At 39.3% G+C, this 20383-nt stretch overlaps 1 protein-coding gene and 1 pseudogene across 3 annotated transcripts in view; one reads left to right on the top strand and one right to left on the bottom strand.

The window, feature by feature from the left end:
• NFX1 (nuclear transcription factor, X-box binding 1) overlaps positions 1 to 20383 on the top strand; it is an 83200-nt gene that overhangs the window by 18341 nt on the left and 44476 nt on the right. For all 3 annotated transcript variants that reach the window (XM_036260695.1, XM_036260694.1, XM_036260696.1), the window contains exons 5-9: positions 1073 to 1178; positions 4701 to 4772; positions 6719 to 6858; positions 15554 to 15653; positions 15738 to 15955. In XM_036260695.1, coding sequence (XP_036116588.1) covers positions 1073 to 1178; positions 4701 to 4772; positions 6719 to 6858; positions 15554 to 15653; positions 15738 to 15955 — 636 coding nt within the window. The remainder of the gene's footprint in view (positions 1 to 1072; positions 1179 to 4700; positions 4773 to 6718; positions 6859 to 15553; positions 15654 to 15737; positions 15956 to 20383) is intronic.
• Positions 12668 to 13284, bottom strand: LOC118629470 (annotated as a pseudogene).

The following is a 20383-nucleotide window of genomic DNA, read 5'->3' as shown; positions in this document are numbered from 1 at the left end:
CCAGTAGTCTGGAGATGAAGTTCCAGCCTGTAGAGAGAGGCTAGAGCAGGAGTCGCGGGGGAGGTGAAGTGAGATATACCAGATAGAAAAGGAGAAAAATTAACAAGATTTGGTGATTAAGTAGAATATGGAAAGAGAAAAGGGGGAATGACTAGTTTTTATGTGACCCTGACAGTGATGATATTGCTGACAGAAATAGGGAACACTGAAGAGAGGTGTTTTAAGAGGTGGCTGCAGATTTAGGCAGTTTGAGATTACTGAAATCCCAAGCATAGATGTTCAGCAGATGGTTGGATAAGTAAGAATGAAACTGAGGCTTCAGGACCATGCAGAAAATGTAGATTTGGGAATCAGTGGCCTTTAGGTGTATTAAACCTCACAGCATGAATAAGAGTTTTGAAAGAGACAAGCTAGAGAGAAAAGCAGAGCCCAGACAGACTGTCATTTAGGGTGTAAATTGTCCAGTAAGTATGCATTCCTCTAGGGCAAGGAGGAGTCCCATGCCTCAGTTTTACTGTTCTTGCCTCTATGCTAAGTTGATGGAAGATGTTTACTAAAGATTTGTGGAGTGACATTGATTATAAAAACATAGCCTTTCCATGCCTACTTTATAGCTTTAGAATGGGTGAGTTCTTACTATACTGGGGACTTATGTCTTTTCCATCTCTTACTGCTGCTTCCCCGCCCCCGCCCCCACCCCCATTTCTCTCTTCCCTTATTCCCTTTTTCAGATCTTTAACAGCAGATATTCCCGTATCAATTCAAGGAGCCATTTACAGAAGCATTATTTTGTAGGTTTTTTTTGGATAAAATGTGTCCATTAGTTAAAGTGGCATTTTTATAAGTAAAAATAACATTTTATTTATCTTTTCCAGGTAATCCATCTTTAAGATTTATCATACTCAGTGAAGCTTTTGATGAATAGCATTGCATTCAACGATTTATTTAGGATGTTGAACTAATGAAAACCACACTGATATTCCATGCTGTCTAGCTATATTGTGTTATTTCATCAAAGTCTAGGGTGCATTTGAAGTTTGTACCATTGACTGTCTGATCTGATATGTTTTAGGCAAGGTAAAGAATCCTGAATGGAGCAGAAATGAAATTCCACATAGTTGTGGTGAGGTTTGTAGAAAGAAACAGCCTGGACAGGACTGCCCACATTCCTGTAACCTGTAAGTTGAAATGCTAGACCCCTGGGGATTCTTGATGGACATACTTTGCTCATGGCTCATTGAGTATACATATCTGGTTAGCATGTGACACGATGGGGTAAAAGGCAGTATGGTATCATTTACTTAGCACTTACTCTGTAAAAGTTAACTCATTGAATTCTTTAAACAGCCATATAGAGATATTTGTCATCTTCCTTTTACAGGTGAGGCTCAGAAAGGCCAAATGTCTTGCCCATTATCACAGTGCTAGGACATAGTGGAGCTGGGATTTCCAAAGCCAGTGCTCCTCTACCATATTACACTGCTGGCTTCTAAGATGAAATATCCCCCACTGATATTCAGGTCCAAGAGAGTATATAGGACAGAGTTCTGTTTGGGGAAAGGCAGGGTCCTATTGGGCAGTATTTTTAGGATGTGAATCCCTTCTGTACAATAAGTAGTGAGCTTTAGAATTTATTTAATCAGCTTGTAAATAATAAGATAAATGCATAATAATAAAGAGTTGATCGATTACAAATAAATTTCTATAAACCTTGACCTCAGATCAAGCTTTAATTTCTGATGTTGGACAAGTTACTTAATTTCTCTGAGCCTGTAATATAATGATATGAGCTTGTAGAACTTACAGAGTTCTATAATTATTAAATGAATTGATGCACTTAAGAGGCTTGGTACAGAGCCTGGCATGTGGTAAGTGGTCAAAAAATGGTAATTCTTGCTCATATTACCCAAATCTAAGAGTAAAACAGACATCATAGTGTTATGTTGGTACTTCTGCATGGAGCAGGAGTATATGTTGGATCAGAGGTCCTGTGATCTAAGTGTGGAAGTGGTACTGGGGACTTGTCAGTGGCAGGGAGAGCTATTCATACTGGACTAAACAGCATAGCCCTCCTTCCTTTGACTGCTTCCATAGATCGTTCCTCAGAACCCAGGGGACTCATCTATTTGAACTATTCCTTCCCTTAGTTGGCATTTTAAGTAAATTCAGTAATAAATTAATCCTTTGCATGAACTATTTATCTGATGCCTCCAGTAGAAATGGGCCCTGATGTGACTACTAGAGAACAACAAATGTGATGTAGATCAGTTAGTCAACAACATGTCTGAAGGGAAAGGAGGCTGTAAAATTAGTTTCTTTGTGGCTCTGGAAATTCTACTCTTGATTTGAGAACTGACTTTTTATTTCTTTCAGGACCTTAAAGATTGCCATATACCAACAGCATCTTCCTTTTAAACGAAAGCTTTGAGTTCTCTAATTTATACTTTTTAGGACTCAAGCCACAGCTGGCCCCTTTATCTCTCTATTTGGGTTGTTATCATAGACTATAAAGTTCTCTAGAGAAGTTTTTTTTTTTTATCCTGGCTGCCCATTAGAATCATTTAGGGAACATTTTAAATTTTTTTTTTCTTTATTGATTTTAGAGAGAGAGGAAGAGAGAGGGAGAGAGAGATAGAAACATCAATGAGAGGGAACATCGACTGGCCACCTCCTGCACGCCTCCCACTGGGAATCAGGCCCACAACCTGGGCATGTGCCCTGACTGGGAATCGAACTGGTGACCTCTTGGTACACGCATCGACACTCAACCACTGAGCCACACCAGCGAGGCCAGGGAACATTTTTAAACACCAGTGCCCAATCTCTTCCTCAAAGCAATTGAATCAGAATCTCTGGGGGTGGATCTGAGCATCTGTAGTTTTTAAAGCTGTCCAGGTGATTCTAATATGTAGCCAGTGTTGCAAACCACTGTTCTAAAGGTTATAAAAACTTGACTTAAATCCATGCCTCGTGGATATTTGAAATAACCTGTAGTCATCCACTGCTGACTAATGGTTTATTTATCAGTCTAAAATTATTTAAATGTGCAGTCATGAAAATAGTTTCACCTGAAAGGGTTGAGGCATGTCATGTGAAATATTACTATTGAACAATAATACTCATCTTTAAACACACACACATGCTTAAACTTATGTCTTCTGTGGACTCTGTCAAAATGGGTCACTTTAAAAGACTAAGCACTTGTGCCTTGATTGTTTTCAGTGTTTAAAGCTCATTTAAGAATTATCAGAACTAATTTAGAAGTCACATTAAAAAATCCAACCAGACTTTATAGGCACACCTAATTTTTATACCAAATTCTTTTAACCAACTTAATTAATTAGACATGGCTTGACTGACATTTTTTTAAAAAATTTTTTTATTGATTTTAGAGAGAGGAAAGGAGAGAGAGAGAAACATCGATGAGAGAGAACATCGACTGGCCGCCTCCTGTATGCCTCCCACTGGGGATTGGGCCCACAAACTGGGCATGTGCCTTGACCTGGAATCGAACCGACGACCTCTTGGTGCATGGGTCAGTGCTCAACCAGTGAGCCACACCATCCGGGCTTGATTGACTTTTAATGCCTAAAGGACTGTGATTTGCCATTACTTGGAAAGCTGCTAACCTCCCAAAAACAGTTATCATAGAAGTTCCCACAGTGTTTTTTTGTTTGACTGGTTTTTGGTATGTGCCCCTAGCGGGAACCGAACTTAGGACTCTCTGGTCTACAGGCCAGTGCTCCATTTGCTGAGCCAAACCGGCCAGGGCCCCACAGTGTTTTAAGTAGTGGTATTTCTGAATAGGTGTGTAATTTACCAGTGTGTCTGCTTAGAGGGCAATATTTGAATATATAATTCCATTTTGTAATTTTTTCCTTTGGTCTCTTTATATCATAGCTCCTATAAAAATCATTCTCTTTAGAGATCTAATTCTGACCTATAGTATATTGTTAAGCCCATTTCTTTCCATGAATGTACTCTCCCAGTGTTTCCAGCATGCCTGCCCTCATGTCAACCTTTTTACTATTCCCATCATTAGCCCATCATCTGGTTATTTCACTAGCTGATGAGAAAATGTCTGTACTTCTCATGGACCTAGTAGAGTTGAGCTTTATTGTTTTGCTCAGGTTCTAAAGGACTCCATTGACCATCCTGCCATTCACCTGAGTGGCAAGTAATTTTTATCTCTGCACACTGCACTAAGTGGGCCAAGACCATATTTGGAAATGTCATCTCTGACTGTCAGACCCAAATAAAACCAGTATTTTGATTTGGGATTTACTTTTCTGGCTAAATATTCTAAGATGATAATGCTGTCAATTCTTTTTATATAAAAAATTGTCTTTATTTAAATAGTTTAATCCAGTGGTTCTCAACCTCTGGGTCGCAACCCGTTGGAGGGTCGAACGACCCTTTCATTGGGGTTGCCTAAGACATAGCAGTAGTAAAATTGCAGTTATGAAGTAGCAAATGAAAATAATTTTATGATTGGGGATCACCACAACATGAGGAACTGTATTAAAGGGTCGCAGCATTAAGAAGGTTGAGAACCACTGGTTTAATCAATTTTAGGCAAATACTAAAACATTTCATAGTAGACTTATTTGTTGCCATATTACAATGGGAGCCAGCTGGGGCAACTTTGTTTGGGTTTGGTTTATAGATATAATTTATTCATCCAGGTTTTTCTTTTTTAGTCTCTGCCATCCTGGACCGTGCCCACCTTGTCCTGCCTTTATGACTAAAACATGTGAATGTGGACGGACCAGGTAAAGTTAGAATTGTACTCTGAAGAAGACTCATTTTTCCATATGGATGATTTATGTGTGAATTTCTAAAATAAAAATTAGTAAGTAGGTGTAAATAGTAATTATTTACTACCATTAATAAGTAAATGGCAGGCGTAAATGGTACTTTTCTGTAGTTTCCTTGGCTGCCTTGATCCTATTTTGCAATCTTATAAGTGATTAAGAAGTTGTATGAAATTTCTTATTGAAAAGGCAAGGTGACAGGGATTTTCTTCTTAACCTCTCTACTGGGTGTAAGAACACAGTAATTGGCCCTGGCTAGTTTGGCTCAGTGGTTAGAGTGACGGCCCACGGAACAATGAGTCACAGGTTGGATTCCAGTCAAGGGCATGTACCTTGGTTGCAGTTCAGTCCTGGCTGTGGTTAGGATCATGCAGGAGGCAACCGGTCGATATGTCTCTCTCACATCGATGTTTCTCTCTCTCTCTCCCTCTCACCCTTCCTCCCACCCACTCTGTCTGAAGATAAAAAAAAAATGAAGAAAAAAAAAATCCTCAGGTGAGGATTTAGAAAAGAAAAAGAACTGGTGATCGAACCCAGGCCTTTTTTGGTAGGTCCAGAGGGCAGGAACCATTACTTGTGGCTAGCACAGTATCTGGCATCCGGAAAGTTTTCAGTGAATATCGTAATATTGTTGAATGAAATAGTAAGTGACCCCAGAGTCTGCCTTCTTTTCATTACAAGTTCTGCATCATCAGTGCAAGGATCACTGATAACTGTGGAACGCCTCTGAGGCCCAGTAAGACCATAAAATGATTTCTAAACCACACGATGAGATGAGATCACGCAGATTTTCAATAACATGTATTTGTTTAATATTTACTATACTTATGAAAGTAGCAGTGTGACCTGAGAGTCACATACAAGGGCTCTAGGACAGAAAGACCAGGTCAGATGTGGGTTCTGCCACTAGCTAGTTGTTTACCTAGGCCAGTTGCTTGGTCTTATTGAGCCTCGTTCTCTTACCATAAAGTAGAAATGATAGTGTTTTCCTCAAGGGGTTGATGTTAGCCATGATGCTGAGCACTGGAAACTGGTCACCTTAAGTATATAACAGTGACTTTTAAAACAAAATATGTAGTTGAAATAAGAGTAGGGGATAGAATAAAACTATGTGGGAGAGTAGACTCCAAGCTCTAAACCATTAAGCTGGAAAGAGACCTGAAGACAATTGTCTGAAAGCCCTAGCCTCATATCCTTCTTAGCTGATAACTCGGTAATATCAGGATGTTTATTAGAATAAAGCCAAAATGATTTCCCCATCCTGAATCAAAGTCACATATAGTAAGTATGTTCTTAAGTATTTTTTTTTTTTTTTAGTTTTTATTTTTATTTTTTTGGTACATGCCCCCAGCAGGAACCAAACCCGGGACTTTCTAGTCCGCAGGCCGACGCTCCATTCGCTGAGCCAAACTGGCCAGGGCTGTTCTTAAGTATTATAGCTGCATTAAATGCCAGAGTGCCAGGTCCCAGGAGAATATCATTGTGTGTTCATTCTGAGAATCTACATTATTAACTATACCTCTCCAACTTCCCTTCTGCCATCTGTAAGTTACTGTGGGAGCTCCAGGCCCTTTCCTCTCTTGCATGCTGCTGCTTCATGGGAACTCAGAGAACAAATGGCATATAATAAAAACTTAGGAGTAGCCTTCAGTTCCTCACTGGTCAGAAAATAGGGGACAGAAAGTACGGGAAATAAGGAAAGCAAAGGAGAAAAAAGAAGAAAGTGGAGAATGGGAGAATAATTGAGGAAATAAGGATTGAGGGAAACAGAAAAAGTGGAGGCAATGGGGCCAAGAGAAGGGTTTTGGGGGAGGGCTTGGGCTTCAGTACTAGTTTAGCTGTCAAACAGAAACTTGATGTCCAACATTAGACCAATGCTGACTTTACATCTACTGTCTTAATAGGCACACAGTTCGCTGTGGTCAGGCTGTCTCAGTCCACTGTTCTAACCCGTGTGAGAATGTTTTGAATTGTGGTCAGCACCACTGTGCTGAGCTGTGCCATGGGGGTCAGTGCCAGCCTTGCCGGATCATATTGAACCAAGGTAAGTAGTGAACACACTATCCAGCAATACCTGTGTACTTATCTGGAACTTTATTTAAGGTTTTCTTGATGACATGGATTGGTCTCAAATCTATAGTCACAAAGACTTACCTTTTGTACCTTGGGTAGACAGAACTGGAGATATATTAATGTTTAGATGGTTTTCATTATTTTAGTTACATAATACCTGTTTAGGTCATTTTCTTACAAAATTTGGACAATAGATTTTATTTTATTTATTTTTTTAGAGCAAGAGAGAGAGAGAAACATTGATTTGTTGTTCCACTTATTTATACATTCATTGGTTGATGTTGTATGTGCCCTGACTGGGGATTGAACTTGCAACTTTGGCATATTGGGACAACACTCTAACAGAGCTACCTGGCCAGATTTTAAAATGCCATTTAGAAGTAACTGCTTGGGGAGATTTTTAAAAAGTAACTACTTGAAAAGGATCCAGGAAGGTCAAAATAATCTTGAAAAAAGAGAAGTTGAAACAATTAAACGACCTGATTTCAAGACTTACAAAATTATAGTAATTATGACTGCGGATTTTTGTTGTAAAGATAGACTACTAGATCAGTGGAAGAGAATACAGTCCAGAAATAGACCCACAAGTATAGTCAGTTGATTTTATTTTCTTTTTTTAATCCTTACCTAAGGATATTTTTCCATTTATCTTCAAATAGAGGCAGGTGTGGGGGAGAGACCAAATCACAACTGAGGCCCTGGCCGGTTTGGTTCAGCGGTTAGAGCATTGGCCTGCAGTCCAGAGAAACCCGGGTTCAGTTCCCACTAAGGGCATGTACCTCGGTTGCAGTTTGTCCCTGACCCTGGTTGGGTTGTGTGGGTGGCAGCCACTTGATGTGTCCCTTTCACGTCGATGTTTCTCTCTCTCTCTCTCTCCCTGTCTTCCTCTTTTTCCCTCCCACTATATCTGAACAAAAAATGAAAAAATGTCCTCGGGTGAGGATTAAAAAAAATCACAACTGAGGCACGTGCCCTCAACCAGAATTAAACCCATGACTCTTCAGTCTGCAGGCCGACGCTCTAACTGCTGAGCCAAATCGGCCAGGGCAAGTCAGTTGATTTTCAGCCAAGCTGTTAAGATAAGATAATTCGCCCTGACCGGTTTGGCTCAGCGGTTAGAGCGTCGGCCTGCGGTCCGGAGAGACCTGGGTTCGATTCCCGCTAAGGGCACGTACTTCGGTTGCAGTTTGTCCCCGGCCCTGGTTGGTCGTGCGAGTGGCAGCCACTCGATGTGTCCCTTCATGTCGATGTTTCTGTCTCTCTCTCCCTCCCACTCTATCTGTACAAAAAAATGGAAAAATATCCTCGGGTGAGGATAAAAAAAAAAAAAAAAAAAGATAAGATAATTCAATGGGAAAAGGAGAATCTTTTTTTTTTTTTAGTTGTCACCCGAGGATATGTTTTATTTATTTTCAGAGACAGGAAGGGAGAAACATTGATTGGTTGCCTCCCACACGCACTCCAACCAAGGATCAAGCCCAAAACCTAGGTATGTGCCCTGCCTGGGAATTGAACCCGCAACCTTTTGGTGTATGGGATGATGCTCCAACTAACTGAGCCATTGGCCAGGGTGAAAACGGAGAATGTTTTTACAAATGTTGCTAGAACAATGAACTTGAACCCCTATCTCACTCTTTTTTTTAATCCTCACCCAAGGACACTTTTGCATTTATCTTGAGATAGAGCAGGGGGGAGAGAGGGAGGAAGAAAGAGAGAAACATCAATGGGAGAGAGACACATCGAGTGGATGCCACCCACATGACCCCAATGGGGGCCGGGGACGAACTGCAACTGAAGTACTTGCCCTTATCGGGAACCGAACCCGAGCCTCTCTGGTCCGCGGGCCGATGCTCTAACCGCTAAGCCAAACCGGGTAGGGCCCCTATCTCACTCTTTACACAAAAATTAATTCTACATGTCCTGGCTGGTGTGGCTAAGTAGATTGAGCATCGTCCCATAGATTGAGAGGTCCCAGTTACATTCCTGGTTCGATGCCTGGTTTGATTCCCAGTCAGGGCACATACTAGATTGTGGGCTCAATCTCCAGTCGGGTGTGCAGGGGTCAGCCAATTGATGTTTCTCTCTCACATCAAAGTTTCTGGCTCTCTCTTCCTTCCTCTCTCTCTCAAAAAATCAATAAAAATGTGTGTTGTTTGTTTTTAAGAAAGGTTAAGCATAGAATTACTAAGTGACCCAGCAATTTTACTTCTAAGCATATACCCAGAAGAGATGAAAAATACGTATATGTCCACACAAAACTTGTGAATGGATGTTCATAGCAGCATTGTTTATAATAGTCAAATATGGAACAATCCAGAAGTCTATTAACAGATGAATGGATAAACAAAATGTGGTATGTCCATAAAATGGAATGCAGATGCTCCTCGACTTATGATGGGGTTACATCCCAATAACATCTTAGCCTAGCCTACCTTAAACATGCTCAGAACACTTACATTAGCCTGCCAGTTGGGCAAAATCATATAACACAGTCCCTATTTTATAATGCAGTGTTGAATATCTTGTATAATTTATTATGCGTACTGCTTTCACACCATCATAAAATAAAAAAAATTGTAAGTTGAATGATTTTAAGTCAGGACTGTTTGTATTATTCAGCCAAGAAAAAGAATCAAATATTAATATGTGTTATGAAATGGATGAACTTCGAAAACATGCTAAATGAAAGAAGTGAATCAGAAAGGACCACTTATATGATTCTTTTGTTTTTATGATTGCCTCTAATCTGCAAGGATCCTGGGCTACACTGTATTGGTGCCCTATAGTGTTTTATCAGATTTTACCTTGGTGTGATGCTGTTGATCTATGTTAACATTTATAATAAGAAATAGTCCTATGGCCCTGGCCGGTTTGGCTCAGCGGTTAGAGCATTGGCCTGTGGTCCAGAGAGACCCGGGTTTGGTTCCCACTAAGGGCACGTACCTCATTTGTGGTTTGTCCCCAGCCCTGGTTGGTTTGTGTGGGAGGCAGCCACTCAATGTGTTCTTTTCACATCGATCTTTCTCTCTTCCTCTCTCCCTCCCACTCTATCTGAACAAAAAATGGAAAAATATCGTTGGATGAGGATTAAAAAAAAAAGAAAGAAATAGTCCTATGAAATGTTTTGTGTGGTGTGCTATAAGAATTTTATGTAAGGAACCGCTTTATATTACTCAATGTTCTCTTTATGGGTTCTCTTGGGAAAAACTCCTATCTGGTCTTAGTTCTAGGAATAGTTGTTTTTCCTCAAAGACAATTAATCGTATTTATCTCAAGAACCCTGTATAACTGTTTTTTCTTTTCTTTATAGTATATATTTTTTTAATCTATGATTCATTCTATATCCTTACTATTGTTTTTCACATTTTTTTACTATGTTTTCTTGTTATATTTTATATATCCTTATATGCTGCCTCAAATCCATTTTGAGATAAGGCAGGAGTTAAGTATAAATGGTAGTTTGGTCTTAGGAGAATAGACTGTGGTGTGCGAGAGTCTCTTTGATCTCTGCACCATGTTTAGCTCTTGATTTGTATTGGGATTTTATTCCGCTAAATCAAACTCGTTGTACAAATTTGTATGGATCCCATTGTCTTCCGTTTTTGTGTAGTTTATTTTTCAAACTCAGTTGAAGACTTTTCATTTGTTTACATTAAATATCTAGCAAAGTATTATGGCCATGAGTATAGTTTATCTTTTCAAATTAAAGTTCTCTGGGACTCCCTTTCAGCTTTATCTAGACTTTTAATAAGCATTCCTTCAAGGTCTTCATTCCTAGGTTGGTAAAATTGCTAAACAGGTTAAGACTGGCAGTAAGACCTTCTTCCAGACTATCTTTGGTTCCTTAATATTCTTCAGCCAGCTCCACTCAGCTCTTCTGTCACCAGCTCATATTTCTGTCTCTTTTGCCTAAGCATAGGAGAGCTTTTTATACAGTACTCAGATTATTTTCTGGTTGATTGGAGGCTCCATTTTGTTTTTGTTGTCACAATTTTCGGACCCTGGATTCTTTTATTCACAGCTATCTATTTATACCTCTGAAAAAAACCTCTGTTGTGTTTGATCAGAAACTTAGCAAAAAAAAAAGCCTGTTTGCAGGAGGTCCCAGTTGCTAGGGTTTATCAATTCATTGATTCTACAAATACTGATTGAGTTTTTTTAATCACCTATATTTATTCATCCAATAAGCACTGAATGAATGAGTGAGTGAATGAATGAATGAGCTTTAGAACATTGGATGAAATGGCACATATACTTACTGGAAGATGGAGTGTGTGTGTGTGTGTGTGTGTGTACTTCTGTTATTTTTTAATGAATTTATTTGGGTGACATTGATTAAAATTATATAGGTTTCAGGTATACAGTTTCATTTTTTTTTCTTTATTGATTTTAGAGAGAGAGAGAAAGGGAGAGGGAGAGATCGAAACATCAATGAGAGAGAACATTGTGCACCTCCTGCATGCCCCCCACCGAGGATCGGGCCCACAACCTGGGCATGCACCCTGACCAGGAATCGAACCAGTGACTTCTTGGTACATGGGTTGACGCTCAACCACTGAGCCACACCGGCTGGGTTCAGGTGTACAGTTCTATAATACATCATCTATATATTGTATTGTGTGTTCACCACCCCAAGTCAGGTCTCCTTTCATCACTGTTTATCCCCTCTATAAAATACCTTTTTTTATGAATAATACAAAATCAAAACTCCAAGCAAGTATTGCTTATAAGATCCACTGACATTTATATTTAACTTTTATTTATTTATTTATTTTTGAAATTCTCACCCAAGGATACTTTTTTCCATTTATCTTCAGATAGAATAGGGGAGAGAGAAACATCAACGTGAGAGAGACACATCAACTGGCTGCCTCCCGCATGACCCTGACCAGGGCCAGGGATCGAAATGCAACTAAGGTACATGTTGTTGACCGGAATCGAACCCTCAACTCTTTGGTCCACGGGCCGACGCTCTACCGCTGAGCCAAACCAGCCAGGGCTATTTTATTTTATTAGATTTATTTATTTATTTATTTTAATTTTTTCTTTATTGATTTTAGAGAGAGAGGAAGGGAAAGAGAGATAGAGATAGAAACATCGATGAGAGAGAACATTGATTGGCCACCTCCTGCATGCCCCCCACTGGGGATTTGGCCCACAACCTGGGCATGTGCCCAGCTAGGGCTATTTTAAAATAACATTATATAATTAGTTTTCTTTAAATATGAGTTAGGGTAATATCATTTATTTTTACTAAGATCAGAAACAACCACATTAATACCTGATAGAATTTTTGTTGTTGTTAATCCTTACCCGAGGATTTTTTATTTTAATTTTTAGAGAGTGGAAGGGAGGACTAGAGAGAGACAGACACACACATCAATTGGTTGCCTCCTGCACAAGCCTCGTCCAGGGCTGGAGATTGAACCTACAACCAAGGTACATGCCCTTGACTAGGAATCAAACCTTCGACCCTTTGGTGCACAGACTGATGCTCTAACCACTGAACCACACCAGCCAGAGCAATACATGATAGAATTTTGATGTCTAATAATCCCTGCATATAAGACAGTATCCAGTTAACATATCAGTATAGCTTTCATTTATAAAAGAATATATTTTACTCAAGTTCCCAAAATAAATTTGAGGAGTTATATTGGGTTTGAAGAAAAAGGCCCAGTTAAAATACTGAAATAAAGTTTCATTTGGTGGAAACTGAAATCAGTGTATACATTCTAATCAAAGATCTGTCTCGTAGCATTTTTCATGTTTTTAAAAGTCTACCAGGTCAAACCCTTAGCTGCCTTCACTGCCTTTGCTTTGCTTTGCTTTTCCCCTTCCCTTTCTTTAACTTTGCTTTCAAGCCCTTTTCTATGCCTCTAGTTCATCCATATGGGGTACTGTCTGTGCTGATCTAGAAGACATTCTGTTTCTCTTAATATCAGACTCCATTTTCATATCATCTTTTACCACACACTGGGGTTGTCTCTTCAGAATGTTTGGAGACCACCACAGTTGTTATCTCTTGAATATCTTGCATCAAGACATCAGTATCTAGCCTGGCTGGTGTGGCTCAGTGGTTGAGCATCGACCCATGCACCAAGAGGTCGCCAGTTCAATTCTCAGTTATGGCACATGCCCAGGTTGTGGGCCCAGTCCCCAGTGGGAGGTATGCTGGAGGCAGCCAATCAGTGTTCTCTCTCATCGATGTTTCTCTCTCTCCCTCTCCCTTCCTCTCTAAGATCAAGAAAGGAAAAAAAACAACAAATTGTTTAAAAAAAATCAGTATCTACTTTAAGAATACTTTTAAGGTCTGCTTAAGCTCCTTTGAGGCATTCTTTTTTTTCTTTTCAGCACACATTTTTCTTTTCCACTTAATGTGTAAGCTTTTAGCCATATTTTATCTGAAAAAGTTCACAAACTCACAGTCTGCATGCTCCCAACAACCAGTAGTCCCTCTATATATTCTTTTTAATTGAGGTAATATTAATAAAATTTATGTAAGTTCCAGATGTACAACATTATAGTTTGATATATGTATACACTATAATTTCTAGTTTAGTTTCCATCCATTACCACACATTTGACCCCCTTTACCCATTTTGTCCTCTCCCCACTCTTTCCAAACTCTGATAACCACCAACCTGTTGTTTGTATCTGTGTTTGTTTTTGTTTTGTTTTATATTCCACAGGAGTGAAATCATATAGTTTTCATCCATGAGACTTATTTCACTTAGCATAATACCCAAAGGTCCATCCATGTTGTCACAAATGGCAAATTTCATCTCTTTTATGGTTGAGTAGTATTCCATTGTATATATATACAATGTCTGTCAGTTTATCTGTCAAACATTTAGGTTATTTCCATAATTTGGCTGTTGTAAATAATGCTGTAATGAATATAGAGGGTGCATATATCTTTTCAAATTACTGTTTTCATATTCTTCAGATAAATACCCAGCATTGAAATAGCTGGATCATATGGTAGTTCTATTCTTAACTTTTTTAGGAACTTCTATAGGAAGGGAGAGGGAGAGAGAGCTAGAAACATCCATGTGAGAGAGAAACATTAATTGCACACCCTCCACTGGAAACCTAGCCCGCATCCCGGGCACGTGCCTTGACTGGGAATCGAACCAGTGACCTCTTGGTGCATGGGACAATGCTCAGTTCACTGAGCCACACAGGCTGGGCTGGATTATATATTTTAAAACTCAAAGTCTTGGTTATGTCTTCATTTATTTGAGGCTTTTCTTTCCATGTCTCAGTAAAAGTTTTCGGTCTATTCGATACCGTATTTTATACCAATGTCATACCAATAAATTTAATTGTAAAATATTTTATGAGCCCTGGCCGGCTTGGCTCAGCGGTTAGAGCGTCAGCCTGCAGACCAGAGAGGCCTGGGTTCGGTTCCTGCTAAGGGCATGTACCTTGGTTGCAGTTTGTCCTCGGCCCCAGGTGGGGTCATGTGGCTGACAACCACTCAATGTGTCTCTCTCACGTTAATGTTTCTCTTTCTTCCTCCCTCTATCCCTCCTGCTCTATCTGAAAATAAATGCAAAAATATCCTCAGGTGAGGATAAAAAATATATTTTTTATGAGCATTATTTCTAATGTTTTGTTAGAAGCATTTTATTTTTTACTAAGTATGTGATTTTAAGATTTACTATGATTTTATAATATATTTATTCTGATGTTGGTTTACTGTACAAGGAGATAGCTAAGTATACTGAGGAAGAAGGAAAGTGTCATTAGATCTGCAGAATTTCAACTTAGTTTCTACTCTTCTAGTCTGCATTACTTATGTAGGACTCAGTGTATTTGCATAGATTGATTTTAATGAGATAAATTTTCATTATAAACTGAAAATGTAAAGTGACACAAAAATTATGTAAGTTGAAAATTAATTTTTATCAGACTTCGTTACATGTTAATAAATCAGAAACGTAACTCCTTAAACATAACACATTTATTGCTGACCCCAAGAAAAGAAATCCATTGTTTCTTGAACCCACAGAAAAATCTATAGATGTTAAACTAGGTTCTCTACCTAGCAAATAAAAGTCTAAAATTTTTGCCCAGCTGGTGTAGCTCAGTGGTTGAGCGTCGACCCATGCACCAAGAGGTCACCGGTTCAATTCCCGGTCATGGTACATGCCCAAGTTTGAGCCCAATCCCCAGTGCGGGGCATGCAGGAGGCAGCCAATCAGTGTTCTCTCTTATCCATGTTTCTATCTTTCTCTCTTCCTCTCTCTCTAAAGTCAATAAAGAAAAATAAATAAAAGTCTCAGATTTTTGCAATTTTATACTTAGTGTGAATACTTGAACATGATTACTTCAAATTCAACTCACAATCCTTGGTTTTCAAATATGGCCTATGGACCAGATATTAGTCTCTTAATTTAGAGGGTTGTTTCACTTTAACGCTGTTTCCAGGACATACCACAGAGGCACCATGAGATATTGACAGAGTCTAACAAGGATTTTATTCCTTCCTATAAGCTCTTAGGTGGGACTTAGAGCTGCTATATAAGGCATATTCATTTTTGCACCAGGTCTGATAAACACTAATGAATAGTATTTTGTGTTTTTCTATAGATTATTTGGAATTGTTTAAGAACCCATACAGGTTACTAATCTCTTGTTTTTGAAATTGTGTCCTAAAGTATGCTACTGTGGCAGCACCTCCCGAGATGTGTTATGTGGAACAGACATAGGAAAGTCTGATGGATTTGGGGATTTTGGCTGTTTAAAGATATGTGGCAAGTAAGGTTTTATGTTTTTCTCAGTTAGAATAAAGTTGTATTTTATGCAACAACTGTGTAATAGTCTGTTGTGTTTTTTTAACAGGGACTTGAAATGTGGGAACCATATGTGTTCTCAAGTATGCCACCCTCAGCCCTGCCAGCTATGCCCACGGCTCCCCCATCTGGTGCGCTATTGCCCTTGTGGGCAAACTCCTCTCAGCCAATTGCTAGAACTTGGAAGTAGTGGTCGGAAAACGTGCATGGATCCTGTCCCTTCATGTGGAAAAGTGTGTGGCAAGCCTCTGCCTTGTGGTTCCTTAGGTAACTAGTAGACATATGAATATAAATGTTTGGCAGCAATGATTACTTAATCAAAATTATTTTAAATTCTAGTTACAATGTCAGGTTTTTTTTTAAATATCAGAATCAAATTTGTCTGGGCACATTTTTTTTCCTCCTCAAAATATAGTTATGAAAACTCACATTTGCCCAAGTGATTTCTCTTTCTGATTTGGGTATTTTATTGCTGACTCAGGTCACTTGTGGTGAAATACTATCCTATAGGGTGTGAGTATAATTTCTCTTAATAGCTTACATAAGTATGAACTCCAGATATACTTTTACTAATCCAGGTTTCAGTAAGTGTTTAAAAGCATCTTCATATACTAGGAACATCTTAATTAAAATTCTAAGTACACTAAAGCTTTAGCTATTTGGACCACTCAAGAAGTGTCATTCTTTTTTTTGTCCTCACCCAAGGACGTTTTTGCATTCATCTTCAGATAGAGTGGGAGGGAGAGAGGGGGGAAGAGAGAGAGAGAGAAACATCGATGTAAGAGAGACACATTAACTCAACCCCAACCAGGCCAGGGACAAACTGCAACCGAGGTACATACCCTTAACGGGAACCAAACCTGGGTCTCTCTGGTCCGTGGGCTGATGCTCTAACCACTGAACCAAACTGTCCAGGGCAAGAAATGTCTTTCTTTATAGCTACATTTCCCATCTAGCTGAGGAATTCTTTTCTGTCTTTAAGCAGAGGTAACTGAAAATAAGTTATTTTCCATTATTGACCCAGAGTCATCATTTTTCTGAACCTCAGTTACTGTGTTAAACTGATTACAGTGATGCCCTCAGGGATGGCTGAGGTTTCTCAGGTGATATCCCCGTACTAGTGTGCAGTTTGAATTGTTAATCTATTTATTAAAGCTTTTATATTTTTCCTTGTCAGTGCTTGTTCCTTTAGTGACTCCTAACTTGTGGCTTCTAATTACTTGAATATAAGAACCATAAAAGACTTGTTGGGCCCTAGCCGGTTTGGCTCAGCGGTTAGAGCGTCGGCCTGTGGTCCAGAGAGACCCGGGTTCGGTTCCCGCTAAGGGCACGTACCTTGGTTGCAGCTTGTCCCTGGCCCTGGTTAGGTGATGCGGGTGGCAGCCACTCGATGTGTCCCTTTCACGTTGATGTTTCTCTCTCTTTGTTCCTCTCTCTCCCTCCCACTCTACCTGAACAAAAAATGGAAAAGTGTCCTCGGGTGAGGATAAAAAAAAAAAAGACTTGTTGGAATTAACTATACAGTAATAGTCTGAGTTTCTAACAGACTTTCTGAGGCAGTCCTTGGGAAATATACATGTACAGTTTTGCAATGACCTGGCAACTTCTCTCCTTAGTGTTCCAAGGCTGTGTGCTTAGAAAAATGAAACTGGGCAACAAAGTCTTAATAAAAGAGGTGTTTCTATAACTATCTGTGGTAAAACTAAATCTTTAAGTTGGGTTTGCATTTTTATCAAAAAGAAAGAGTTCACACTTCTTCCGAGCACCAGCAGGAACCAATAGGAGCACCCTACCTAATTCTGTTTTTCAGTCTGACTTAAAAATCATGTATAGAAATGTTCTCTTCTCATATTTTATTTTTAATTTTTTTTCTTTTTTGTTGATTTTTAGAGAGAGAAGGAGGGAGAGATAGAAACATCGATGAGAGAGAACATTGATTGGCCACCTCCTGCATGCCCCCACTAGGGATTGGGTCCACAACCTGGGCATGTGCCAACTGGCAATTGAAACGGCAGCCTCTTGGTGCATGGAGCCACACCAGCTGGACTCGTCTCATATTTTAATACATGTTCCAACTGCAGTAGGAAAATGAATTGTCTATTGGTTTTCTTTGTCTACTATGAAAATGTATCTTTAGATAAGCCCTGTGAGATGGAGATCAGATGATGACTTCTAAATCAAGAAGGATGGTAAAGATCTTCCCTTTTCAGAAAGCACATGAGTCAGTTTTGTAAGAATTTCATATATAATCACCAGCAATCCTACCCTGAGGCTAAGATATCTTGTTGGCAGTGAGAGAAAGAGGAAATGTAAAATGGGTAATGCAAAGGGACTTGAGCAAAAGTATAGTAACTCTCAGTATGAACTGATCTGGGGGTGAGATAAAACCAGGTCAAGGGATTTAAGAGTAACCACTGTCTAATCATGGCAAACTTTTAAGGAACTAGGCTGAGTTGGATTGAAAAGCTCAAAAGCAAGCCCATAGCTAGTGATAACAATGGTTCTCAAGTTTATTCAGATCTGGTATATCTGTAGAAAGCTTGTTTAGGTCTTTTAGTATCTCACCCTGTAGGAAATTACCATTCAAGATATTTAGCTTTAGTATAAGAGACTAGGTGGATTTCTATTTTCAGGATGGTAACATGAGCAGCTACTTGGACCACTCCCCAGCAAAACAAGCAAAGCTGGCAGAAACTATTTAAAAAAAATTTTTAAGTCTCTGGAAATCGTCCTGTAGGATACATCAATGAAGAAATATTTATTGAAGAAACTTTACTAAAACTCAGTGACAGCAAGAATCTGTGTCATTTGTTACGACCCACTTCCTCCCTTTTTCCCAAACCCCAGCTTAGCACTTAACAAAAGCTTCCTTCAGTATGGGTATGCCCAAGAAGATAGGGCTTCCTCTGCCCTCAGCTCCCAGACTACCAGCAGACTACCAGCCTTTCTCATCCCCTCTAACTCTAAGTTAAAGAGGCTAAATTTCATCCAGCCAATGTGGCTCAGTGGTTGAGCATAGACCCAGGCACCAAGAGGTCGCTGGTTCAATTCCCGGTCAGGGCACATGCCCAGGTTGTGGGCCCAATCCCCAGTGGAGGGTATGCAGGAGATGGCCAGTCAATGTTCTCTCTCATCAATATTTCTATCTCCCTCTCCCTCTCCCTTCCTCTCTCTCTAAAATCAATTAAAAAAAAAAAAAGGTTAAATTTCAAGTAAGCACAGCCCAGTGGTTGGGAGCTTATTCTTCCTTAATGCAGCCCTACCCATGAGTCAGAGCCTCTATCCCAATCACAATAGGTGAGAATACTGGGCCCCAGTCACCCTCACTCTGGCTCACTTGTAGGGCAGAGTTTTAACAGTAGGAGAATTAAGTCAAGAAAACTAGAGGCTACTATCCCATCTATCACCCAAAATAGTGGCTGAGACTTCCCAAGGGGAAAGGCAGTCCATAAGAAAGCAAGCTCCGAAGTATTCCCCAAAGGAACTGACTTGAATTTGAAACAGTGTGGGGGAAAGTTCAGACCTAAAGCCCTTCAGAAAACAATAACTCCTCTTAATAAAGAGCAACAAGCTAAACTATAGGCCAGCTAGTTCACTAGAAAGAAAGAAAGAAAAAAAAGGGAAGGAGATGCCTAAGAGGAACCTTCCTGGGGTCAGAACAAACCTCAAAGACTACTGCTGCCCATATTTTCTTGGGTTAGACTGCTGAGCAATTTATGCCTCAAAGGTATTGTTGAAAATAGTAGAGCAACCATTGAGCAATTAGTGGAGCCTTAAGAGTGAGGGTAATAATAGCAAATGAGGCAGACAGTGTAACAGAGAGATCTGGGAAAGATAGAGAGAGCTCTGCTAAAACCATTGTCATCCCAGGGTAACCACACCCAAAGGCTCTGCCATCCAAAAAGTGACACCAAAGACTTCATACCATAGGGGAAATAGACTTTACTAAAATAACTAGACAAGTCACAAAACAAACAAGCAAACAACAACAAAAACACAATGGAGAGAGAGAGAGAGAAAGCAATATGCAGAGTTGCTACAAATAATATATTACCAAAAATGTCTGGTTTTCAGCAAAAAGTTATGAAGTATGCAAAGAAATGGAAAAAAACACAGGCAACAAACAGTTTTTGTTTCCTGTAAGAGTGACCTATGTCAGATTTAACAAAACTTCAAGATAGCATGTTCAAAGAACTAAAGGAAACCATGCTTAAAGAGGTAAAGGAAGTTATAAAGACAGTATCTTATCAAATAAAAAATATCAATAGAAATTATAAAAAAGAATCAAAGGGAAAATCTGGAGTTGAAAAGTTCAATAATTAAGATTAAAAATTCATTTAGGGGCTCAACAATAGATTTGAGCTTGCAGAAGAAAGGATGAATGAATGTTAAGATACATTGATGGAGGTTATATAACCAAAGAACAGAGAGAAAATAGAATGAGGAAAAATGAACAGTGCCTCATAAAAAATGGAAGACACCTTTAAGCACACTAACGTATATATAATGGGAATACCAGGGGAAGAGAAAAGAGCGGAAAAATATGCAAAGAAGTAATGGCTGAAAACAGATTTATTGCAAAACAATCTGTATATCCATAAAGCTCAACAAACTAATAGGGTAAATTCAAAGAGCCCCACCCACAGACATATAGTAAAAATGCTTAAAGCCCTTAGGAGAAAATCTTTAAAGTAG

Source organism: Molossus molossus, unplaced genomic scaffold (assembly GCF_014108415.1).
Source record: "Molossus molossus isolate mMolMol1 unplaced genomic scaffold, mMolMol1.p scaffold_m16_p_14, whole genome shotgun sequence".
NCBI lineage: Eukaryota > Metazoa > Chordata > Mammalia > Chiroptera > Molossidae > Molossus > Molossus molossus.
Note: the sequence above shows the minus strand (reverse complement) of the source record. Positions and strands in the feature narration are given on the sequence as shown.